The following is a 22637-nucleotide window of genomic DNA, read 5'->3' on the forward strand; positions in this document are numbered from 1 at the left end:
CTGAGTTTCTTTAGATACTTTTCTTCTTAAAAATAAGAGAGGCCTATATCACCTAGGAAAACATAAAGATTTTAAATATAAGATCATGTTCGTGTCTCCATGCCTGGACTGCTTTCTCTCCTGAGAATTAAAAATGTCATTTTTTACCTCAACTGAATAATTTGCCTTTAGGTTAGAGACTGGTCCACCAGGCATTTCCTCCATATTGCTCATCCAATTTTGTAGGTTTCTTTGATCTTTTATACTCTCAAAACTTGAGGGCCACAATGATTGTTCCATTAACAGCCTCAGGGTGAGGGCCCACTGTAAATTAGTGTGTGGCTGCAGGCTCATTTGGGCATCTAAGTCTCCAGAGCCCAATTTTTAGGTATGAAAGAAAGCATATTCAGTCACATTTTGGCTAGAACTGTCACTGAGTTAGAAACTTTCTCAGTTATATTAGTGCTTTGTCCCCTACTTCATCACTCAGGGATGGCACAACCAGACAAGGGAAAAGTCCAGAATGGATTTCAACCTTAAAACTTAAAGGAGAGAGAGAAGGAGGCCTCACATCCAACTAGCAGTCATTTTTATGTAAATGACCAACACAAGTGTCATAGGTTGGCTTGTGTCTCCCAAAAGAAGACATGGTGAAGTCGTAACCCCCAGTACCTCACAATGTGACCTTACTTGGAATAGGGTTGTTGCCCACAGATTTAGTTGAGATGAAGTCCTGCTGGAGTAGGGTGAGCCCTAACCCAACATGGCTGGTTTCCTTATAAGAAGATGGCCATGTTGAGAGAATACCATTTGATGATGGAGGCAGAGAATGAAATGATGCCGTGGCAAGCCAAGGAGCACCAAAGATTGGTGGCCAACCACCAGAAGCCATAATGAAGGAAGGAAGGATGTCCCCACAGGTTTCAGAAGGAGCACTTTCCTCCCGGCACCTTGATGTCAGACATCTGGCTTCCAGAACTGTGAAATAATAAACGTCCATTGTTTTGAGCCACTCAGTTTGTAGTACATTGTTTTAGAAGCCCTAGGAACCTAATGTGATCATGGATACATTGACTAGTCTAGATCCTGGGATTTTTTTCTAGCTGTTCTGGATGCTGCTACCTCTGCACTGCTCCCCTTCCTCCTGGCCTCTCCCACACGCACACAAGGAGCAAGGTAACCCACCTGTGGATGGACAGATTTCTCATTCAGACTTCAGGAGCCATCTGGCACTTGCCCATGCATGGCCCACATGGAAGAGAAAGTCTCCTACAGGAATCAGCCATTCTTTTTGGCTGGATGAATAAAAGAAGTTTTTGAGAAACCTAAATGCAATCCTTGAAAGCACAGGGCAGTCCTTCTTAATAGACAGACAGGGTCAGGAGCGGAAAAGGCATTCGTGTGTTGGCCTATGATTCTATTCTAGAGGCTGGATGTGCCTTGTTATTTCCAAGGCGCAATTAGGTCCCATCCAGCAACTACTTGTCTTATCTTCTCTTGTCCTTCTCCCTCCAGGTCCCCAGCTCCTCCCACCACTCATCCTCACAAAGACTCCAGATCTGGGAGACGGGTGGAGCAGAGCATTTCTGTCCCCTAAACCAATGTTCAAACACATTAATGTGAGGAGTTCCAGAAAAAGATTTCTTGTCTGTATCTTCTGTGTGATTAACTGAAAACCCAACCAGGCCCTGAATTGCATAAAGAGGGTCCTACGTCCCCCTCTCCCCAGTTATGGGGACCTAGGCTGGCTCTGCATTTTTTGGGACATCTGGTCCCTCACCTGGGAATGCAAGGAGGACCTGAGTTCTGATTGGTTGTACTGATGAAGGTGCTACAAGATCCTGACCTGGGAGTTAACATTTTACTCTTAGTTTGGGAGTGACAGGGGTGCGGGTAGAAGGGGAATGTCATAGCTGCTATCTCAGACCCCTGGAATTACAAAGGAACAGAAGGTTCACAGAGCAACATGAAAATGTCAAACTCCACCCACACATCTGAGAACGTTGGCTGTGTCTTACCACTTTCACTGACTGGGCAATGTGGCGTCAGTATAGTCAATACAGAAAAAAAAAAAACAAAAGAGTTTAGAATTCATTGCAGCCAGCATTGTTTACAAACATCTGCTCCCCTCCATCCCTTCGGCTGTGCTATTAGACACAGCTGTCACAGGCTCGAAAGGGAACAGCTTCATTTCTTAGAATCAGTTGTGGGCAAGCAGGAAAGTGGCAGCTCTCAGCTTACTTCATGCTCAGGAACCAGTGACCTCCTTATAGCTGGGGAACTCACATGTTTGCAGGCCAGCTGGTTTAGGAGGGAGGAAAGAGCCCCTAATGCAGGCTCAGCCTTTCTGGAGAGTTCTCTGAGTCCTTAAGCCCATCAAGCACTGAGACTGGCCATTCTGCTTCCATGTTCCCTGTGCACTTGGATCTTCCACTCTGTTAATGATAATTCACCAACCTACATTTTCTTACCTTTTTCTCTATCTCTCCAGCTCTGTCCCCTCCCTTGTCACTCTGCATCTAGTACTGAAACTCACAAGTTGCCATTTATGAAGTGCCTCCCATGGTCAGGCCTTGTGCTGGGCTTAATACTTGACCTAGTGACCAAAACAGCCTATAAATGGGCAATGTGACCCCCTTTGGCTGATGCCAAGAGTGATGTTTGGAGGGGTTAACCCAGGTCCCACAGATCGATAGAGCAGAGGAACCTCAGTTCCTCCATGGATTATCCTATACCAAAGCCCACCTGAGCTCTCTCACTATCACATGGACTCCTCTTATTCCATCAGCCCTTTGAACCCTCAGTAGAGAAACAGGAAAACCTCAAAGCAAGTGCAACTCACAAGCAGAAAGTAATTACCTGGTATTTATTTAATTTAATTAAACATGACCTATGCTGCTTATGTGACATATGTCCATACATAATCATAATTTCTTTTTCAAGTCTTATTACATAATTTCTTTTTCAAGTCTTATTTACTCTTATATGTGGGAGATCCTCATTTGTCAGCTACACGGGATTACCCAGGGGTGGCAAGAGATGTCTCCTTCCATGCTATATTAGTCAGGATTCTCCAGAGAAACAGAACTAATAGGATATAAATATCCTACATAAATATATATCAGTCAAGAAGTTTATCATAAGGAATTGGTTCACGCGATTATGGAGGCTGGCAAATCCAAAATCTGAAGCGTGCATGTCCAGTTGGAGACGGAAGGCCAGAAGCTGCAGTAGAGCCAGGAGGAGCCAGTGTTTGAGTTCAGAGGAAGTCAGGAGGAGCCAATGTTTGAGTTCAGAGGCAGTCAGGCAAGAGAGAATTCTCTCTAATTTGGGGGGAGATCAGCCTTTTCTCCTACTAAAGCCTTCAACTGATGGGATGAGGCTGACCTATATTACAAAGTAATCTGCTTTACTCAGTTTACTGATTCAAATGTTAATCTCATCCAGAAAACACTCTCACAGAGACACCCAGAGTAACATGGGAAGGAATGTCTGGGTATCCCATGCCCACCATACATGCCGACTCCAGGTATGGGGGTGACCATTGCCTACAAGGTTGTGGTGAGGACACGGGCAGGGATCGATGACTGAGGTCTACCTGGTCCCAAGGGGAAATGGGGCAGTAGACCAAGAGTTTCCATCTGTGTCTCACCTTTGTGTTACAAAATCATATGAAAGAGGGCCTGAGAACTACCTGGAACTACCTGCCAAAAAAGTTATGAGAAGCTATATAATTCGTAGGTGAGAGTAGCTGGTAGAAATTAAGTTCCCTACTTCACTTTTTTACTTCACATGATTGTTAATTTCTAGAATACCGTCTCTTTCTGAGAGTGATCACTTTAACAGTTGGAGAAATCATATGTCAAATTATCCATATTGATCTCAGAAGGAGAAAGAAAATACTATTTGTATTCCTCTGTACTTTCCTTTTATGTTTGTTAGAGCTTGAGATAAAGTAAGACGTCTATTAATTTGGAAGAATCTTCTGTTACTGAACTCTCAAAATAGGGATTATTTTGGTTTGTTTTGATGCATTTCTGGGCCTGAAGATGTACCTGGAAGGTGTGTGTTTGGCTGGAGTAAAAAGACATGCACTGGAGGGTCTCAAGTTGGTTGATATTCAAATTCTAAGTCTTATATGTATGTTGTTTTGTATTGTTTTTGTCTGTCTGTCTGTCTGTTTGTTCTCTAATAGACCAGGCATTTGGAAAGACCTGAAGACCATGGGCTCAGTGTCTCTCTTTATATTCTTCGTCACACTGCTTGTTCTGGGTAGACAGGTAAGACATCGCTTTTCCACGTAACTTCCTCTCAAGTGCTGTGTTAATAATACTTTGTATGTGGACTCTATTTCAATTCTAAAAAAAGAGTCTGCCCAGTGATAATAATGATAACACTTTGCTGATGTGCCCTGTAGCTGCTTTCATGCAAACACGCCAGAATAATTTTATCACTTACGAGAAATGTGGGTGTGTATTCGTAGATACAGAGAAAAGGGAAAAGGTCTCTCATTTCTTCCACAAGAGGCAAACTTTGTGAACGGTAGAGATGTGAGTCCATTTCCTGCTAAATCTCAAAATAGCATGGTAGGTATTGTAAACCGACAAGAATGTTGTCTCAGTAGCTGAACACTCTTTGGAAAAATACCCCCTCCACTGGGGTTTTGCTTGCATTTCAGAATGGATGGCCTCTTTCTTTTTCTTAGAAGTGGGTACGAGTACCTTTGCCATCACTCACAATCACTCCTAGAGATATAGTCCTCTGTTCAAAAATCGTCTTCTGTGATGTGAAGGGAACTGCCCCTCCTTGGTTTCCTGCCCTACTTCTGGTCTCCAAGGAGAAGCCGTGGGTACAGGATTTTCAAGGACAGTATTCTTCCTCTAGCTGCACACAAGGACAATTGCCCAGAGAACAAAGACTCATTCCACACCACGCACTCTGCCTTCTCCAAAGTTTGCTTGGAATTCTTGGATGGATGATGTGACGCCGAGAAGCGATTTATATAGAAATAACCAACTAAGATGCAAAGCCAATTAAATTATGTATATGTACCTGAAGAGTTAAACAGTAGGAAGTTAATAATTGCACAGTGAGAGCAGAGGCCAGATCTGTGGCTGCTAGTCCAGCAGCCTGGAAACACTGTCCTTTCCCCTCATGCCTTCTTGGGAGCTCCAGGCTCCCTGGAGCTGAGCTTTGTCCTGCTGCAGAGTTCTAGAACACCCCTCCCTCCTCCCCATCCCACCCTGCCTCCATCCCTGGCACGTGCTTGGTTCTGCATTCTTCGGCTTGTAGTTTTGACCCTCTGCACATTTCAGTAAACCCATGAAACCATGCCCTGTTCTTTTTTCCTGGTCTCATTTGTTTCTCCCGAAACTTGGCTTTCTCCACTACTGACCTCCTTTCTGCTCTCACTCACAGAGAAAAGGCATGTCCACTCTCAGGAAACCCTATTAGAAGTGAAAGATGGGAAAGAAACGGGCTTCCATGCAGAATATCACCTACGTGATCACTCCTCGGGAAACATGGTGGCCCCCTCTGCGGGGTCGCCTGTTTCTCCATTTTGTCCCAGGGATGTTTGGTTCAGCACTTTCTCCTGCTGGAGTGATCACTCAAGGTTGCTTCACAGCAATATATTTTAAGGAGCTAGAAATCAAACTGAGTTCTCCCCACTCTTTGATTGGTCACTGAGATGATAAGCACGCGGTACCACTACATACGTGTTGTTGCCTCCAGTGCCCGCCCCTGATCCGTTACTCTCCAACTGACATGAGATAACGTTCCAGATTGTGGTTGGGCATAATTTCACACAATGGCTCTGATCCCATTCTTACAGGGAGTCTTTTCTTGTTTTGTCACTGATGTTGGCAGTAGGTCGTATACACAGCTAGAGGCCTGAAAAGTCGCTGCTCCCCACAGGAGTGGTGGTGGTAATGATCATTCTCTAAAAGCTGACATGGAGATGTGCCAGGATGAGCCAGGACCAAGGTCCCAAGTCTTCTGGGCTCACAAGAACGTCCACGATTTTGTGACGTAGTGCTTCTGCATACCCTTCTGAAAATACAACTATGTCACAAATGTCCGATATTTAAATAAGGTTTTTAAGTTTCATAAATAGGCATGGACTCAGGGTCACCGATTTCCCAGGTGGTGTTTTTAAACAACAGTATGGACATTTTGCAACTTATTTTTGTTGTCATTTGTCCTCATGACCCCCCCTGCCCCATGACCATCTTTTTTGAAACAATGGTGATGTTTTTGCTTCCTGAGGAAATTAGCATGCTAAATATTGCTCTGGGTATCTAAGATACCTTAATAAAACCGTAACACACCTCCTGGAAAAGAGCTGGGGTTCTGCTCTCTGAATTGAAATACGATCTGTGATAGAAATGCCAGCCTGAGTTCAAGGGCCTCTTTTGAGAAAGGAAGATTCCCTGTATTTCTCCCAAGTTTAAATGACCAACTGCCATTGAGGGTCCGCACTCTAGGTGGGCTCCTTCAACGTGCATCCAGGCAGGTGGCAGTCTGGTGGCCTCAGTTAGGCTGAGGTCCCTGTGTACGAGGCTTCAGAACCCAAGAACGCATGGAATCACACGCTGCCTGCCCCCCTGCCCAGGACCACCTTTTCTGGCCACATAGAAAGATGTAAACCCCTCAAGTTCCCAGCCTGTTTTCAGGACTAGACAAAGCAAGAACTGCCCTCGAGGCTGTGCCCGGTGTGAAAGACAGTAGTGAGGCTCCCAGATGCCTGGTGCCTCTCCCAGGCTCTTCCTGTTCTCTCTCGTCTTTGCCAGCGCAAATGGAGAGCAAATCTCTGCGTGGGATCTGGGCCCTGCGAACTGTCGAGTGGCCCCAGACAGACTCTGGGAGATGGGTGAGGATGCAGGGGTAAAGGTTCCCAAAGCGGGACTGCTGTTTGAGTTGGAGGGACATACAGAGTCGGCAGAGTTGGCTTTCCCGTGACCCTCTGCTGCATCCCCCATGTGGCCTGCCCGTGGGGGTCTGTGTCAGATCCCCTCTCCTTTCTCATATAAGGATACAGTCATTGGACTGACAGCCCACCCACAATCCCACGTGATCTCCTGAGATCCTTAAGTTAATTACACCTGCAGAGCCTACTTCCAGAAAAGGTCACAGTCATAGATACTGGAGATGAGAACTTGGAACTGTCTTTCTGGGGGACACCATTGAGTCAATTCAACTGGTTTGGGATAGAAACATCTGTCTTCTGTTGGGGGCTTCTCCATGAGTTTCTAATGGGCTTGTCCTTCAAGGAGAGGGTCCTCCAGCAGAATGTACTGACTGAGGAGGTAGGAGGTAAAGACTGGCCAAAATGTCGCTTTCAGTCCAATGGAGCTGGTCCCAAAGTGCCTCTGTTCCTTTTGTAAGAGATTTACCAAATGCTGCCCGTGATGCAGTCTCAGTCACCGGGGAGGCCTGAGCCACCCCTTAGTATGGCTCGTGGAAACCCTGCACAGTCCCCTAAGCTGGGCCTGCTGCCTGCCCTGCCTGCTCCTGGGTTCCTCCCCAGGTCACTCTGTCTGATCTCGAGCGTGCATCTCTGTCTTCTGGATGCCACCATCACGGATTGCCAAGTCGTCCTACTTTAGAACCAGCCACACCACTGGTTCATCCAAACAAATAATCTATTCTCCAAGTGAGAGGCTTTTTCAGGAAGTGTAGGGCAAGATTTCTCAAAGTGCAGAATGTGGAGGATTTGGCATTAATGTAAAAATTTAATACAAACAAACATTAAAAATATCTCTTTTGCAGTCTTTTAAAAAAAATGTCTCTATACGAAGTAAAAATAAATTCCACACCAGAGGAGGAGGAATAATTTTTGAGCATATCATACATGGTTTGAATCAAACCTAAATGATGAATGATCATTACTCTTTCAGGTTTCAAAATGTGATTTTTTTTTAATTGCCATCTGTGCATAAGAGGCTGTGTGTGTTTGTACTGCATTAATATAATTAATCAAACCAATAAAACAAACCCCCAGCATTGATTTCTTCTTTGCATTTTTTTTTTTTTTTCTGGTCAGGAAGTTACTGTTTGTGCTGGAATGCACCCCATTAGGCCCTTGTGTTTCAGGAAGATTCTTTCAGGGCTGTTTCACCATATTAAATTATTTACATCATAGCAGACCTAACATTATGTCAAAATCAGACCCTTTGCCAGGAAGCAGGACTCTCTATCTCTACGTTAATAATAATAGTTTTTAAAAAAAAAACATTAAATTTCACTACATTATAAAGCATGAACATGTGCGTTTTTACTAGCAGGCACATCTTAATTAAGTGATACCCAAACGAAATTCTGTGTAAATACAATGTCATTCTCTCAGCACAATGCAATCCTAAATGAGGAAATAGAAAATTTTCAATGAATACTTAATCTCGGAATTTTGTGGTAGGGGAAAATTGATTTTCAAATAGTAAAGGCTAACTGCCATAAATGAACACTATTATTTTTTGAATGCAAATTATCCAACATTGCACTCTCTCGGCTAATGCATTTCCTATTTTTCATTTATTCATTGTTTACATTCTATTATGCCTCTTCTCAAAAGATAATTCGAGCTGTTTTTTATTAACATAACTTTGCAAGAAGCCTTCCACGTCACTGACATCACCGGCCCCCTGTTCCCAAGGCTGGTTCTTTCCCGAACTTGTTTTTTTTTGCAAATGCAGGTGAGGGGTTGGCTGGGAGACATTTCGGGGGAGAAGCGGGCTTCATCGGGAGGGTGACCGTTCTGTTTGGGGGGTTCTTTTTTCAGTTTTGTTTCATTCTTTTTGTTTTCTCTTTAAAACCTCCGCTCTCTGGCAGGACAAGATGCCTATTGTTTCTTTACCTCTGTGTCCTCTTGTAACAGAATGAATATTACTGTAGGTTAGACTTCTTATGGAAGAACAAGTTCAAAAAAGAGCGGGAGGAGATAGAAACCATGGAGAACCTGAACCGCGTGCTGCTGGAGAACGTGCTGCCCGCGCATGTGGCGGAGCATTTCCTGGCCCGGAGCCTGAAAAATGAGGTGCGGCACCAGGGGGCGGTGGGCCGGGGCAGGGCGAGCAGGCCCTGGCCTTGACCTGGAGGCCAGTGGCCCTCCAGACACCTGAGTGTGCCAGATGTCGGCTATTGGCCTGCACTGGTCCATTTTGAGAAGATACTGGTTGGTTCATAGAGACATCAGCTGAGACTCGTGAGTTAGACTCACCTCCAAACGTGGATTCATTATTCCTGGTGTTTCTCCCCCAACACGTGAAGTTCTCAGGGTGCAGTGGGGGGCCCTGGAGTTCCAAACAAGTCACAAAAGTGGCCTCTCTGTGGTGTGAGGGCCACCTCCCTTACCAGCACGCAACAGAGACCAAATCAAGAGGCACAATTCCAGCGGGCATCCCATGGCTCGCAGCTTCCCCACGAGCCTTTAAAGGGCCTTAGAATTTCAAAGATAGGACGTAGACAGAACTGAGACATTATCCACACAAGAGCAGGTCAAAGACTTGAGTCTGCTCACTTGAATGGATGGAGATGGTGATTTCTCGGAGCCTCTGAGGGAGTGGATACTTAACTAGAATTGGAAAGATGAGGGTGCCGTTTTCACGTCAAAAGGGCTTATGAAATCAGATGTCATGAAAGTTCTTTCATGTTCCTGACTTACAAGAGTCAGCAGATGTATTGACAATGGGAAACTCGTGTTTGAGCACCTACTGTGTACAAAGGCTTATGTTTGGTGTCGTGGGGGCTTCAGAGATGAGGTGCAGTGCGTGTTTTGGGGAGGTTTTCATTTGGGATGGGGAGCAGATGAGGGATCTGGAAACTTGCAAATGCATGAACTCGCTAATGGATAAGCCCGACCTCCGTGATGCTGGAGAACAAAGCAGTCTCGAGTGAGAAGGCTCAGAGCAGTGTTTTCCTGTGGCATATTGGATAGTTGACGTCAGGTAGAAAGCTCCCAGCGGTGAGTGAGGTGCTGGACGTCATCACTCTCTTCCTCCTGGAAGCATGCTGGGCGTGGTGGGCCAGTCAGGGTCCCACAGCAGGTCTGACTGACTGTGGACCACTCACTCGTCTGTTTCTTCTCCTGCTGTTCCGCATAGGCGGTCGGTTATTTGGCAGCCTGTCTACCTGCTGGTCACAGATAATGAAATCACTGCATCTGTTAAGAAGGAGCCATCTGCCTTCAGTAGCAACATAGAGCATCTTTATGTCTGTCTGTCTGGTTATCGGTTCAGCTCATAAATTCGGCGTGTGCCTAATGTTGCCCCTGCCCCGTGGCCAGGCTGGTGCTGGGCCTGGACACAGAGATGAACGAGGCAGAGGTGGCCCCATCGCCTGGAGGGGACAGCATCCTCTTGTCTGCAAGCACACTGGTAGCATAAATATGGGAGTCCAGAAAGGCCACCACTGTGAGGAAGTGGATTGCAAAACTGAAAAGAAGGTTCTAGAAACGGGCTGGGGGGATGGAGAGAGTGACAATAATCTGGCCACAAGAGGTTACTTCTGGCCAGAGGAGTGCCTAGTTCAAGCCCTGAAAAGGCCCTTGGGATCAGCCCTACCCCCTGGCAGACCCCTCCTGATGTCTCCTGACCTCTCCTTGGGCCAGACCTGGGGAATCAGTGGATTCTCTGCTCTTTCCCATCGGTCTGACAGCTAAAGAAAGTGAGTTCCTTGGGGCACCTTATCCATGGCCGCTTCATCCCTGTGTGCACTTGGAACCTGTCTTAGGCCCCAAAGTAATCCCCAGCTCGCAGGGGCTCCCGAGGATGGCTGGTCCCTGCCAGCAGGAGCCAGATCCTGGACCCAGGCCGCCTGCAGCCCTGTAGGGAAAGTGCCCCGTTTCGGAGCCTTTCAAAGTCACTGCCACGGGCCGCTCCAGGCTCCGGAGCCGCAGACCCTCGTCAGGGGTCTTTGGTTTTCACTCAGGGTACCGCGATCCCCGCACATGTTTCTGGGTGCTGAGTTTGCTCAGGAGGGTGGAGCGACACACACGGGATCTTAAATCGGGGGCACCGGACCAAAGAGACGGTCCCTGACTCGGTCGCTCCCGTCTGCACAGTTGTGGGCCGCAAGGTGCTGCGTGTGGAGGCAGACAGCACACCAGTACCCTCCGTTGTAACTTCCCCTACTTTACTGAGAGGTTTCGTCCGGTAGGTTAAGTGTGGGGGGAGCTACACAAGCTGCCGCTCAAAGTGGGGGGATTAAACGCTTTCGGGGACCCCCGTCGGGCCCCGTGCCGACAGCGCGGCCTGCCCCGTCAGCCCAAAGGCAGCGCGCTGAGCAGGGCAGGTTTTGCTCTGCAGTTGCTGAAGATCAAACGGCGGGTGTAGGAGATTCTGCTGGTTATGAGCCTCCTGGGGAAAATCCTGAATGCAAAACAGGGCTCGCCGCACAGGGCCAAACGAGAGAGAGAATCACTAAACCCCCCCTTCTAACAGTCCTGAGTGCCCCCACCGTGAGTCTCAGTAAGGGATGATTATGTTTTTTGGATTATTTTCCCCCAAACTCCTAATAAGGTCACTATAAGGAGACTCATCTGAGTGCATAAACCATAGCAAACTCCTGCCTCATCCTTCTGACTTCCTGACAAGTTGGCTGTCCGCCTTCTCCTGTCCCCATCGGACCTTTCTGTCCTTGCCTGACCGTCCCGGGACAGAAGAAACCAGAAGAGAGGGATCTTTTCCGCCAGATTCCAGACCAGGCCTGGCAGAGCACCGCCAACAGGGGGGACCCCAAGAGCAAGGCTGCTCCAGGGGAAGGGATGTCTACCCCGCCAGCTACCCAGGCCAGCCTTCCTCCACCTGCTGGGCCCTTCTTCGTGGCTGAGAGCACAGGTCCGGCCCAGCCCTGGCACTTCTGAGCTGTGGGACCTAGGCCTCCGTTCTCGCAGAGGCTGAGACTGATTTTAAAAGCAATAATTCATGCAGAGCTCTTGCAACAGTGCCTGGCCTGCAGTCAACACTCAATTTTAGTTATCTTGTAAGCAAATATCCCCGACTTATGCAAAACTTAAGAATCACTGCCCACTGGAATTTATTAATAGCTTCAAGGACGCCTTCTTCCCCCTCCTTTTACACGGCCCAAGGAGGATGGAGAGCAAACCCCAATGTTAGCCCTTTGCCCTCCATCCAGGCAGCTCCTCCTTCTCAGGTCCTCCTCTGGGGGGTGCGCTGAGCACCCACGCCTTCTTAATGCGGAGACCCAGGGTTACTTTTGGTTGGGGGGGGAAGGACAGGAGCATGCCTTTCAGTTCCACCATAAGCATTACCAGGGCATGGTTTTCTGGAACATTCCTTGGGAACATGACACATGACCTCGGCCAGGACCGATGTTAGCAAAGAGCCTTGCAGCTCTTTTTGATTCTCCAGCCCACCACATGGATGTTCAGAGGAAATGAATTTCCCCTCAGAAGTAAAGAATGATTTAATCACAATAACAATCCCCGAAAGCTTTGATTTCGATGAAAACCTGTTCACTCCGCCTGTGCTCCCAGAGTGTGGGCAGAGCCACTGTGCGTGTCTGCAGGCGCCTCCTCCTTCCCTCGGGACATGCTTAGCACTTCTGCAAGCTTCTCCGTCCCTCAGCTGCCCAGGGTCTTGGCCAGATCCAGGCTACCGGCCATTCAGGCTCGGGGAGGAGCTCTGTGTGCCTGAACCTGAGCCCTTGAACTGCCATGTTGTAGCAGGAACGTTTCGAGAGGCCTCTTGAGCAGACATCAAAGCTAGCTTTCATCACTTGTTGAAAAGACCACATGTGGTCGCCGAATGGAGTCTCCAGGTGGTAAGCATGGCTTGTGATGCTGAGCCAGGCAGCCTCATTGTGGGAGAGCTGAGGCTTGATCAAAACAGGACCCAGATGTCCCTGCAGGGATGTGGGGATTCACCCGGTGCCCAAACAGCACCGTCCTTCCCAGCTGTGAGCCCCCGCCGCCACCACCCCTCCAGCCAGACCCCTCAACCATGTTCCTTGGAGAGTCGGACTAGAATCCCGTCCAGCTTGTCAGAGAAGCTTTTGTGCTGTCTAATCACTTGACTCCCCTGAATAAATCAGGGCATTTAAATTAGGGCATAATAAATTAGGTGACAACTGGGGACACGGGTGCTAAATGGTCAGCACATAGGTCAACTGGGGATGGGGGGGGGAGTGGGGGATGGGAGCTCCTCCTGGCTAGGAGTTTGGAAACTGAGTGCTAGTGGCAGTTCTGAGCATTTTCTAGGACACCAAGCAGACCTGTCCACGCCTGGGCCTAAGCAGCACCAATCACACTTTGTCCTCTTGTTCTCTTCACTTGCTCCCTCTCTCCAAGTAGACCCTGTGCTCCTTAAGGCAGGGCTTGTGGTGTTCATCTGCGGGTCCTAACATGTGGCCTGGAGCCTAGCGTGCAACGGGCCCCCAGGAGGGAGGGGGGGTGTGTGTGCGCGCGAGCTAAAGTCGATTTCAGCCTGTGACACACAAGCGGGACCTCCCTTGTTCCAGAGGGTGCACTAAACCATTTGCTCATTTACAGTTGCCCTTCCTGAAAACTGGTTGCGTGATTCTCAACCCTTCCCTAGAAGGAAGCGTAGGAATGGGCAGGAGGTTGGAGGCTGGAAGAGGGGTGCTGGCAGCCCCCCAAGGATTTTCCCTTCACCTCTAGCCTTCTGCATGGGCAAGAACCTGCCATGTGTACCCTATGCTAGAGCCACTGAGTGGTGTCCTAGGAAGACACCTACCTCTGGGGGATACAGGTGACAGGCAGGTCTCTGACAAGTAGAAAATGCAGAGGGCAGGGACTGATTGAAGTTTCTGGGCCGAGAGAGCTGGGGGTGTGGGTGGGGGTATAACTGTCCGGGCTTGGGAGGGCAAAGGAGGCTGAACAGGGACAGAGCGAGGGAAAGACCGCTGGCATAGGGTTCTTTGAGACGCTGTTCTTCAGAGCCACCTGGAGGGGTGAACAGGCCCCAGCAGAGAAGCTGTAAGAATAGCCAGAGAGCCTGGGGCAGAGAGTGGTCGCAAGCAAGAGGGAGTGTATCGTCCACAGCAAGGGAACCTCAGGTGGGATGTTCAGTGATGGAGGAAGCAACAGGGAGTCTTCAGTCACCCATGGCAATGTCTGCCAGGCGTGAGTGCCCTAGGAGCATGATGGAGTCAATGGAGCGCTTTCCTGCTCCATCAGACACTTCCCTCCCTCCCTGGCCTGCACCCCTGGAGGTCTGCAAAGCCTGACTAAGCAAGCTGGGGAGGGTCAAAGTAGAAGCATGAATAGAGAGAGTGTAGAAGCCAGTCGGGCCCCTTACCCCGTCCCCCAGCCCCCCCCACCCCCCCCACTGCAGCAGCCTCATGCTGCCGAAGAAGAGCCCCACATTCAGCCAGGTTCCAAGTTCTGACCACTCGTTGTGCTGGGCACTTTAATTACTGACAAGAGGACTTGAATCACCCAATAGTGACAGAAAGGGCCACGGGGTTGTCCCACGTCTTTGTCCAGGGTTGGATTGGGTAGGAGAAGGGGTCTCACTCAGCAGACTAAAAGGGGCAGGGGGCACAGAGATGCAGTTGTTCTGTGATTATTTTTTAATTACTTGAGCTTGTCTGGCAGAGTGGTTATGTGTGAGCAAGTGTTGAAATGACGCCTAAGGTTATTTCTAATTCCAAAGCTCGGGGATACCTTCTGGCAGCCGTGTGCCCAACGAGAGTCACCCATTCTAGACTTTGAATTCCAAAATCTCCTCAAAGGCTGCCCACTTGCCCTACCCCCATGCCCGGATCCTCTAGAAATCTGAAACAAATACAGGCCATCAACCAATCAGCTTGTGGTCCTCTCTGGCCCCCAAGCCCAACCCAAAGACCTGAGGGAACCTCTCATGAGTTTAGGGTATGGTTCTAAGCCCTGCACATTTCACTGGCTCCAGGGAATTTATGAGGCTTCCCATTGGTGAAGTTTCCCTGTTTCTCAAGAATAGTCCTTGAGCCCTGAATCAGAGACCACGGGGCCAGAGATGCATGCTCATCCTTGGTGTTTCCCCAAAGGTTCCAAGTGACTGATCTGTAGAGAGAGTGGGTGAGTGGTTTGCAGCCCAGGCCCCCAGCAGCACTCACCACCTGCAGAGTGCCCAACCAGGGCTCCAGAGATTAGTCCTGGCCCCGAGGCCAGCTGGGAGCCTTGGTGTGTCACCCCGCTCCGCTGACCTTCCATTTCCTCATTTAGCCTGTGATTCGTAATCCAGCTGCACCGCAGAAGAACCCATGGACCTTTTCCAAAACATGCATATGCTTGGAACCAACCCCAGGTGACATTTGGTCAGGGGGAGACCCATTGGTGACCGTCGCATGCATTCCTGTTTGAGGACAGCAGAATGAGATAACACATCAGACTCCTTCCAACAGATAAACCTTGTTTTATTAGACTCCAAACCAGTGCAGTTAAAATGGACCTTCATCCAAACTGCCAGTCAGTTCAGTTTTGTGTTTCATTGTCTCCCATTTCCGCATGCCCTTGAAGACCTCAGGGGCAAAGGAGAAAGGTAAAGTCACATGACCTGCACGTGGTTGGAGGCCCACACCGCCCCTGAATCTAAGCAGTACGGTCTGTGGTCATCGGGAGATGCAGGTTCACGTGTAAAGTTTAGTGTTTATAAGAGTCAAGTGTGCATCAGACTTGGTAACTGCGACCTTGGGCAAGTAATGTAACCACCTTACCCCTCAGTCTCCCCTTCTGTACATTGAGGATAATAGTACCAGCCTCTTAGGAGTGTAGTCAGGGGCAAGTTAATGCCTGTGGCCTATTCAGGCAGCAGGCGTGGAGTCAGTGCTGAGTTTTTTCCGCCTTCCTCTTGTCCTCATCATCATTCCCCAGACGGTCACTCTGGCCAGTGTCAGCAAACAGTGGGGAAATGCAGGGGACAGAAAATATTTGTCTTGCAGATATATTCCTTTTCCTGAGGAGCAGGGAAGTCAGTGAAATATATATTTCTTTTATAAAACTGGCATTTTTAACTAGAACAGGCTTCTAGGGGGTTCTCTCTCCCCTGTACCCTGACACCCCGGCTTCGTCAGCATTACTAGAATCTAAGCTTGGCAGTCACATGTGCCCCATGTTGTCTTCCCAGGATACGGATATTCACAGAAACAACTCCTCAGAGAGACAAAGTACAGGTTTGCACAATGGGCCAGCTCAACCGTACTGAGAGCCAAGTAGAAAAGAGAAACCTTGATTCCATTGTTCATGTATTTTGTGAAGATTGTGAGGCAGGAGCAGAAGGCATTACGGAGTGGTTGGCCCTGAGAATAGGAAGCTGACATGAGTTTAGATTGTTCAGGAAGTGGTTATGACCTTCATGGGTCGCCATTGTCCTGATGTGTTTGTTATGAGTCCTCTGTGGGAAAGAATGGTTCTTCTGAGAGGCCACCAAACCTTGGACTTAGAGGGCTGTTGAAGTGCCCTCTCCCTGCTGAGGGACTCATCTGGGTGACCCAGAGAGCAGAGCTCATGATAACGTCCATGCGGAGTGGATTCCCTTGCCCTGACAGGCACACAGGAAGCCCTGGCCACCAGCATTCTTTCTCCGCTTGGAGGTTGGCCATCTTGTTTAACAGAATGCTCCTCACAGTCCCTGGTGGAGGGGGTGTTCCCCACGCTGCACTGTGCCCACCATGGCACCTGGCCTTCCTGCCTGTGTCGTGTCACCTGCGGGCCCTGATGAGCCAGTACCAGTGGGAAGACAGCTCTTCACACCCAGGACCAGCCCCTGTGCCCACATAACAGCCCTTCCTTTCTGAAACAGTCACTGAACTTGAAGGTTGTATGTTGAAAACATTATTGAAACACCTTAAAATTGTATTGACAAGACATTGTAATTTTATTCATGTCGACAGATGAAGAACTATGAGCCTCTTTCTACTTCAAAACAAAAGGCTATCTTGAGTATGAATAAGTAACCTGGAGAGTTTCACTCGTTCTTTCTGGTGTAATTGAAAAGTACCTCGATGGGTTTCATCTGCTCCTTTCAGGAGACACTAAAGAATAAAATGCATAAAGACCTCAATGCAAAAGATGTAGCCATCACAAGTCATGTTAAACCAATATCGTAGTTTGGGAGATCATTTGTTTGCCTTCAGTAGCTTAAAGGATACTTCTTTCCTAAGCCAGAAGTTTGTGATCTCTTGTCATGGTCTAAGGTAGAGATGGCAGAGAGGATTTTACTGGAAGGACCCCCCCTATTAGCTGAGAGTGGCAGTGGAAGCACTGTGTTGAGCATTCAGAGCCCGCGTCCTGCTCCTTAGAAGCCTTCACCGCCTTCAATGGCCAGGGTCTGGAATGGGCTTGGGGCTGGTATGGGGGAGGTGGAGTGGGGCACTGGGTGATTTCTTCACTGTTCCTAGCATAAAGAAACACTTGCCTTAAGAGCGTGTTCGTTGAAAAGGTTTTCTAGTGCTCAGCTCTTCCTTTTCTCCTGGACAGGAGTTATACCACCAGTCCTATGACTGTGTCTGCGTCATGTTTGCCTCTATTCCGGATTTCAAAGAATTCTACACAGAATCAGATGTGAACAAGGAGGGCTTGGAATGCCTTCGGCTCCTGAATGAGATCATCGCCGACTTTGATGATGTAGGTACTTGAGAATTACCCTTGAGAGGTAGGGGTAGCCCCCATCCCACACTTTGGCATTCTTGTGGCCATTGCATTTGAAGTTAGTCGAATCTTGTGGCATATCTTAAAATATGTCTTTTGGAGTAATTTGTGCTTGCTGACTAAAAATTAAATTATTTTGCTCTATTATTGTCCTTAACTAATTTTGGAGAGAGAGATACATTTTATGTGTGAGATAGTATGATTCCTAGGAACAAGTACCAAAATCAATATCAATAAAATATCTTTCCAGTGTGCTCATGAACTTTTCTCAAAAGGCTTGAGCTCCAAGAAAAATACTTGCTTATCTCTTGATATAAAAAGAGATAATGGATGTATTTATCATAGTAGATTATTGGCATGTCTATTTTGGCATACTCCAAGGTCAGGTATCAACTTGAACTGTGTAGGGATGACATGCTTTATTACTGAAAAAGCAGTCTGTATGAGGGATAATATATTTTAGAGGGTACAAAGTGTATGTTTCAGAATTTGAAATAGGTGTCATTTTTCAATTTCCAATATTCTGCCTACATAGAGGATAATGTGTTTTGTTTTCTGGTTAAGAACAAGCCCGCCTATGGTTTTAAGGGTGTTGATGCTACATCATTCTTACAGATATCAAGCGAAATGTAGCAAAATTGACATACATGAACATAGGTTCATTAGGATCCATGAAACTTTGAAATACAGTGATGAAATTACTGATGTGGTAGGATGGATTCAGGCGAGCCTTCTAAATGTCTTGTGTGACTGTGCATTTCTCTGTTCCCACCATTGTGACCATGAGGTTGACTCAAGACTTATGGTGAAGGCATGGCAAGTAGAGATTCCCACTGGTATGCCCAAAAGCAGGACTACAAAGGGTCGGGATGTTCCCAGTCCTCGGTTGGTGCCATTGTCCTCCTGAGCAGATACAGACAGAACCTTTCAGAGTTTCCTTCCCTTCCTCTCTCCACCCCTTCTCTTTCCTACAGCTTCTGCTCTTATTTTTACCTATTCTCCATCCCACCTCAAGTCCTAATGTACTTGGATGGGAGGGAGGCCAGTAGGAAGCTGGTAACTGGTACCAGAAACTGGGACAAGAAATATTCAGGTCAGATCTGATGGGGGGAGCCATTCTAGATCATTATTCCCTTTACATCTAGAGCTCAGAGGCAAAAGCCAGTTCTTGGTACTATAATTCGTCATAAATCACCCTCCCCGTGCACGGAAGACCTCCCCCACTGAATCATGTTCGTGTTAAGCCTTTCAAACCCAGTGTTGGGAAATTTATTTGAGGCCATGTCACCTGCATCATAATTTACCCTAGTTCCTTCACTAGCAAATTTTAAAAGGCAATTCATGTTAATTGTAAGTAAACCATTATACTGCATTTCCTTCCAAGGCCACACTCTTTGTGGAACATATGAAGTGTTCTTTCTCACCAAAGCCCAAGGTCAAAGTGTGAGTAAGCAGTGGTTGAAATAAGTCATAGTCCCATTACTGTGAAGTAGAGTTTGAGACTGTCCTTAGAAAGTGCACCAAGGTGAGTCACTGACTGTTTGTCACTGCTTCACAGTTGCTGTCCAAGCCGAAATTCAGTGGAGTTGAAAAGATCAAGACCATTGGCAGCACATACATGGCAGCGACGGGTCTGAGCGCCGTGCCCAGCCAGGAGCATGCCCAGGTACAGACGTATCGACCACACAACAGCACCCGGAGCCTCAGCTCCAACCATAGATCCTCCCTGGGGCCCAAACGGCCATGCGCAGACTCATAAGCTATACTGTGTGTACAACCTAAACCTCAGTGAGCAAGACCTAATGAAAAAAGATGAGAATTCCAGAGGCTTCTGAGGGTCTGTTCCTAGAACTCCTTTCTCTGGTCAACAGGGGGAGGAAAAAACAACCCATCTGGTAGCTGCTTGATACCAGATAAATATACAAGAAAGTGTAGAAGATGAGAGCTGTTTCTTTTAGGATGACTCATTAAAAGATGGCTCTTGGTCTTTTGATTAAAAACGATGAGGACAAAAACCAAGCTGACCACCGAAAAATTTGGATGAAAAGGTGGTTTGGGCAAAATGGAGTATCTTCATTCAATTAACTCTAGTTTTGAGGGGGTTTTCTGTTATGTTGTGTTTTGTTTCTGTGTGTGTGTGCACATGGGCGTGTATAGATACGCCGTGTAGTTGTGCTTCAGTAAACAAGACCCCCCCCTTCCTTTTAGGGCAGTGGGCTCCCTGATGGCACCAGGACAGGTTTGCTGTGAGGCAGAGGTGGTGGGTGCAACTCAGAGGAACAGAACTTACCAGAGCACAGCTTGCTGTGGGCAGCCCGATTCCTCCCAAGAAAAGAAGGGCTGAGCCCATATGCTCTGCTCCCTCTCACACACCCACCTCCCACAGCCTGGTTGGAGCGGGGGAGGGACGGAGAAACAGCGGCGTGCTGAACACAGCTCCCTCTGCTCTTTTTCCTCGGTATTCATGGGCAGAGACTGGAACGTCATTCCACATACTAACCTTTGTTTAAATTTTTGATATTTTAGTTCATTCTGGATCTTTGTGCGTTAATTTTTATTTTCAAAATATTGCACGAGGATGTCATTTATCATGATTGTTGTGCTTTTTGGTGCCTCCTGAAATTCTGTGCCTGAGGGGAGTCCCCCACTCACCTCACCTAACCCCAGCCCTGCTTCTGAGGCCTCTCCAGCCAATCTCCCCTGGTGAGCCATTTAGGGCACTTGACCTGACTGCACCCACTCCAGACCTTAGGTCGCCGATAGCCACTTATCGATCCCTTGGCAGGGCCTCAGAGCAGAGATTCTCAGAGACGCTGCCACGTGAAGAGCCGCTCAGCACTGGGTGTGTGGGGTGGGCACATCCCCCATTGTCCCCTAAAGCTGAACGTGTCGGACTCTGCCTCCTCCAGACCCTGGCTCTTCAACCGGTGTCTCTCCCTTCCCTCAGGCACACTCTGTAGACCGAGAGTCCTCATCCACCACCTTTACTCTGCACCTCCCCCTTCCTCCCTCACCCTCACCAACACTGACACCACAAATCCTACTCTTGAAGATCAGGAAGCACTTCCACATTCCAGAATCCAAGTCGGGTTGTGTGCTCTGAGCTCTCGTTCTCGGAGTCCTGTCTGCAGCCTCTGATCGAGCTGTGGTCACCTTCACCTAGGAGCCCCTCCTCCTTAGCTTCCGGTCCTTCGCTGGGCTGCCTGTTGCCTGTGGTACCTCTCTGGGGGACACTGTCCGTGTTCTTTCCCTGACACCTCCTCTCCTTCAGGGGCCTCACCTAAGACTCAACCCATGATCCATCCCCTCCACATAGTCAGCCCCTGCCAACACCATCATCGCCCATCCTGACCATGGGGCCAGGCCTACATTCCCGGCTCTCCGTGGACAGCCAGTTTCTGACACCCTCATCTTCTGGTGTGGTGTTCCCCCAAAATCCCCAGCAGGGGGCGCTGTGCACAGAGTTGACCTGGGTCTGTTCAGTGGAGGATGGAACATGTGCCCACCTTACTGCCCAGACAGCATTTTGCTTCCTTCCCTATGTTTTACAGACCTGCTACTCCTGATAGAAACCCTCTCCTTTTCCCCCCCTGACGTTTGTGAACACTTACGAAATGCCTCCTGAGTCTGCTTTTAACAACCTAAGAGATCCCCCCCGCACAACCACCCATGTCACAGATGGAGAAGGGGAAACTGAGGCACAGAAGTGAGAAGTAACGGGCCCAAGGTCAAAGAGAGAACAAGCAGCGAGAGAGCAGGGCTGCCTGCTCCAGGGCAGGGCTCACCTGCTGGTCCTGAGCTCTGGTCCGTCAGCTCCTTCACCAGCCCCTCTGGCACCGCGTTCACATCTGTGCCGAGTTCCTATCGGCACAACTCAGTCCCTGCGGCTTCCCGCCTGAGCTTGGCACACCTATCCCAGCCCGCGTGCCCCATCCCTCCTGCCCTCAGCCACCGCCGCCACCAAACCGACCTTCTTAGCTACCCGTGAGCTGCTTCCTGACTTCTTCCCAGTCACCACTCCGTTCATACGTGACTATTTACCATACGGTAGAGCGGAAGGAGCGTGACTTTCAAGTGAGACCACTCACAACTTGCTGTAATAGCTCAGCTTTCTACAGTCCAGTTTCCTTACATCAAATGGGGAGCATACCCATTTCATAAGGCTATTGGGAAGACTGCATTAATATGCAAAATACTCCATGGCCAGAGCAGGTAATAAAAATGCTAATAGCCATAATAATAATACAGTTGTGACTGGTACACTGTTTTGCATATTGATATCATTGCTCCCTCCAATAGAACAGATATAAGGGTTTGGGACATAAATGCAGTAGGATATGTCATCACGTCCATGCGGGGAGTTCACTCAGAATGAGCTATTTTTATGTAGGGCATTTAATTAGATCTCAGGAAGGTCATCTTAGAAATACTTTGAAGTGCAGTGCAAGTCTTCTGCAAGGAAAGTACATTACGTTTGATTGGGGTGGGGGGCATAACACACTTGATACATATCAAAGAAATGAATGTCTCTTCTGCCTTTTGTAACGTATCTGTAACTTATCTACTTGTTTTTCTAGTTCTAAGCCAAAAAAAACCTTTCTGTTCATTGTTTAGCCACATATTTAGTTTGACAACAAAAGACATTCAATTTGCAAAATATATTGGGTTTATCAAGGATTAATGTGCTTTTCTTAAATCCAAGAAGAGGCAAAGTTACCCGGATGAAAACCTTTTGAAATTTAGCTCGTGTTCCTAAGTACCTCCTCATTTTCTCCCTGTACACATAGCAACCTGTCCACACCTAGCCAGAGCAGGGCTGTTAACGTCTGTCTTTGTTTTGCTTCGTTTGTATTTTTTAAATGAAACAGTGCATTCTCATTTTAAGCTCGAAGACAACATGACTAAATGGTTGGTTGCATTATGCATAACAACTGACTGTTGTTTTCAAAAAGAAGCAGGCACTTGTCAAAAAGTGAAACCTTAGACGGAGAATGTTCTAACCCCACTCATACCTCCATGAACACGCGCCTGAGGAACACATGAGCCGTGA

General features: G+C 48.0%; 1 protein-coding gene across 1 annotated transcript in view; it reads left to right on the top strand.

Annotated features, from left to right (window-relative positions):
• ADCY2 (adenylate cyclase 2) overlaps nucleotides 1–22637 on the top strand; it is a 388609-nt gene that overhangs the window by 349812 nt on the left and 16160 nt on the right. Inside the window, exons 19-22 of the mRNA XM_034998852.1 lie at nucleotides 4175–4259; nucleotides 8855–9013; nucleotides 17417–17563; nucleotides 19146–19253. Of these exons, the coding sequence (XP_034854743.1) occupies nucleotides 4175–4259; nucleotides 8855–9013; nucleotides 17417–17563; nucleotides 19146–19253 (499 nt within the window). The remainder of the gene's footprint in view (nucleotides 1–4174; nucleotides 4260–8854; nucleotides 9014–17416; nucleotides 17564–19145; nucleotides 19254–22637) is intronic.

The sequence above is a fragment of the Mirounga leonina genome, unplaced genomic scaffold (assembly GCF_011800145.1).
Source record: "Mirounga leonina isolate KUSES-001 unplaced genomic scaffold, KU_Mleo_1.0 Mir_95, whole genome shotgun sequence".
In the NCBI taxonomy this organism is placed as follows: Eukaryota; Metazoa; Chordata; class Mammalia; order Carnivora; family Phocidae; genus Mirounga; species Mirounga leonina.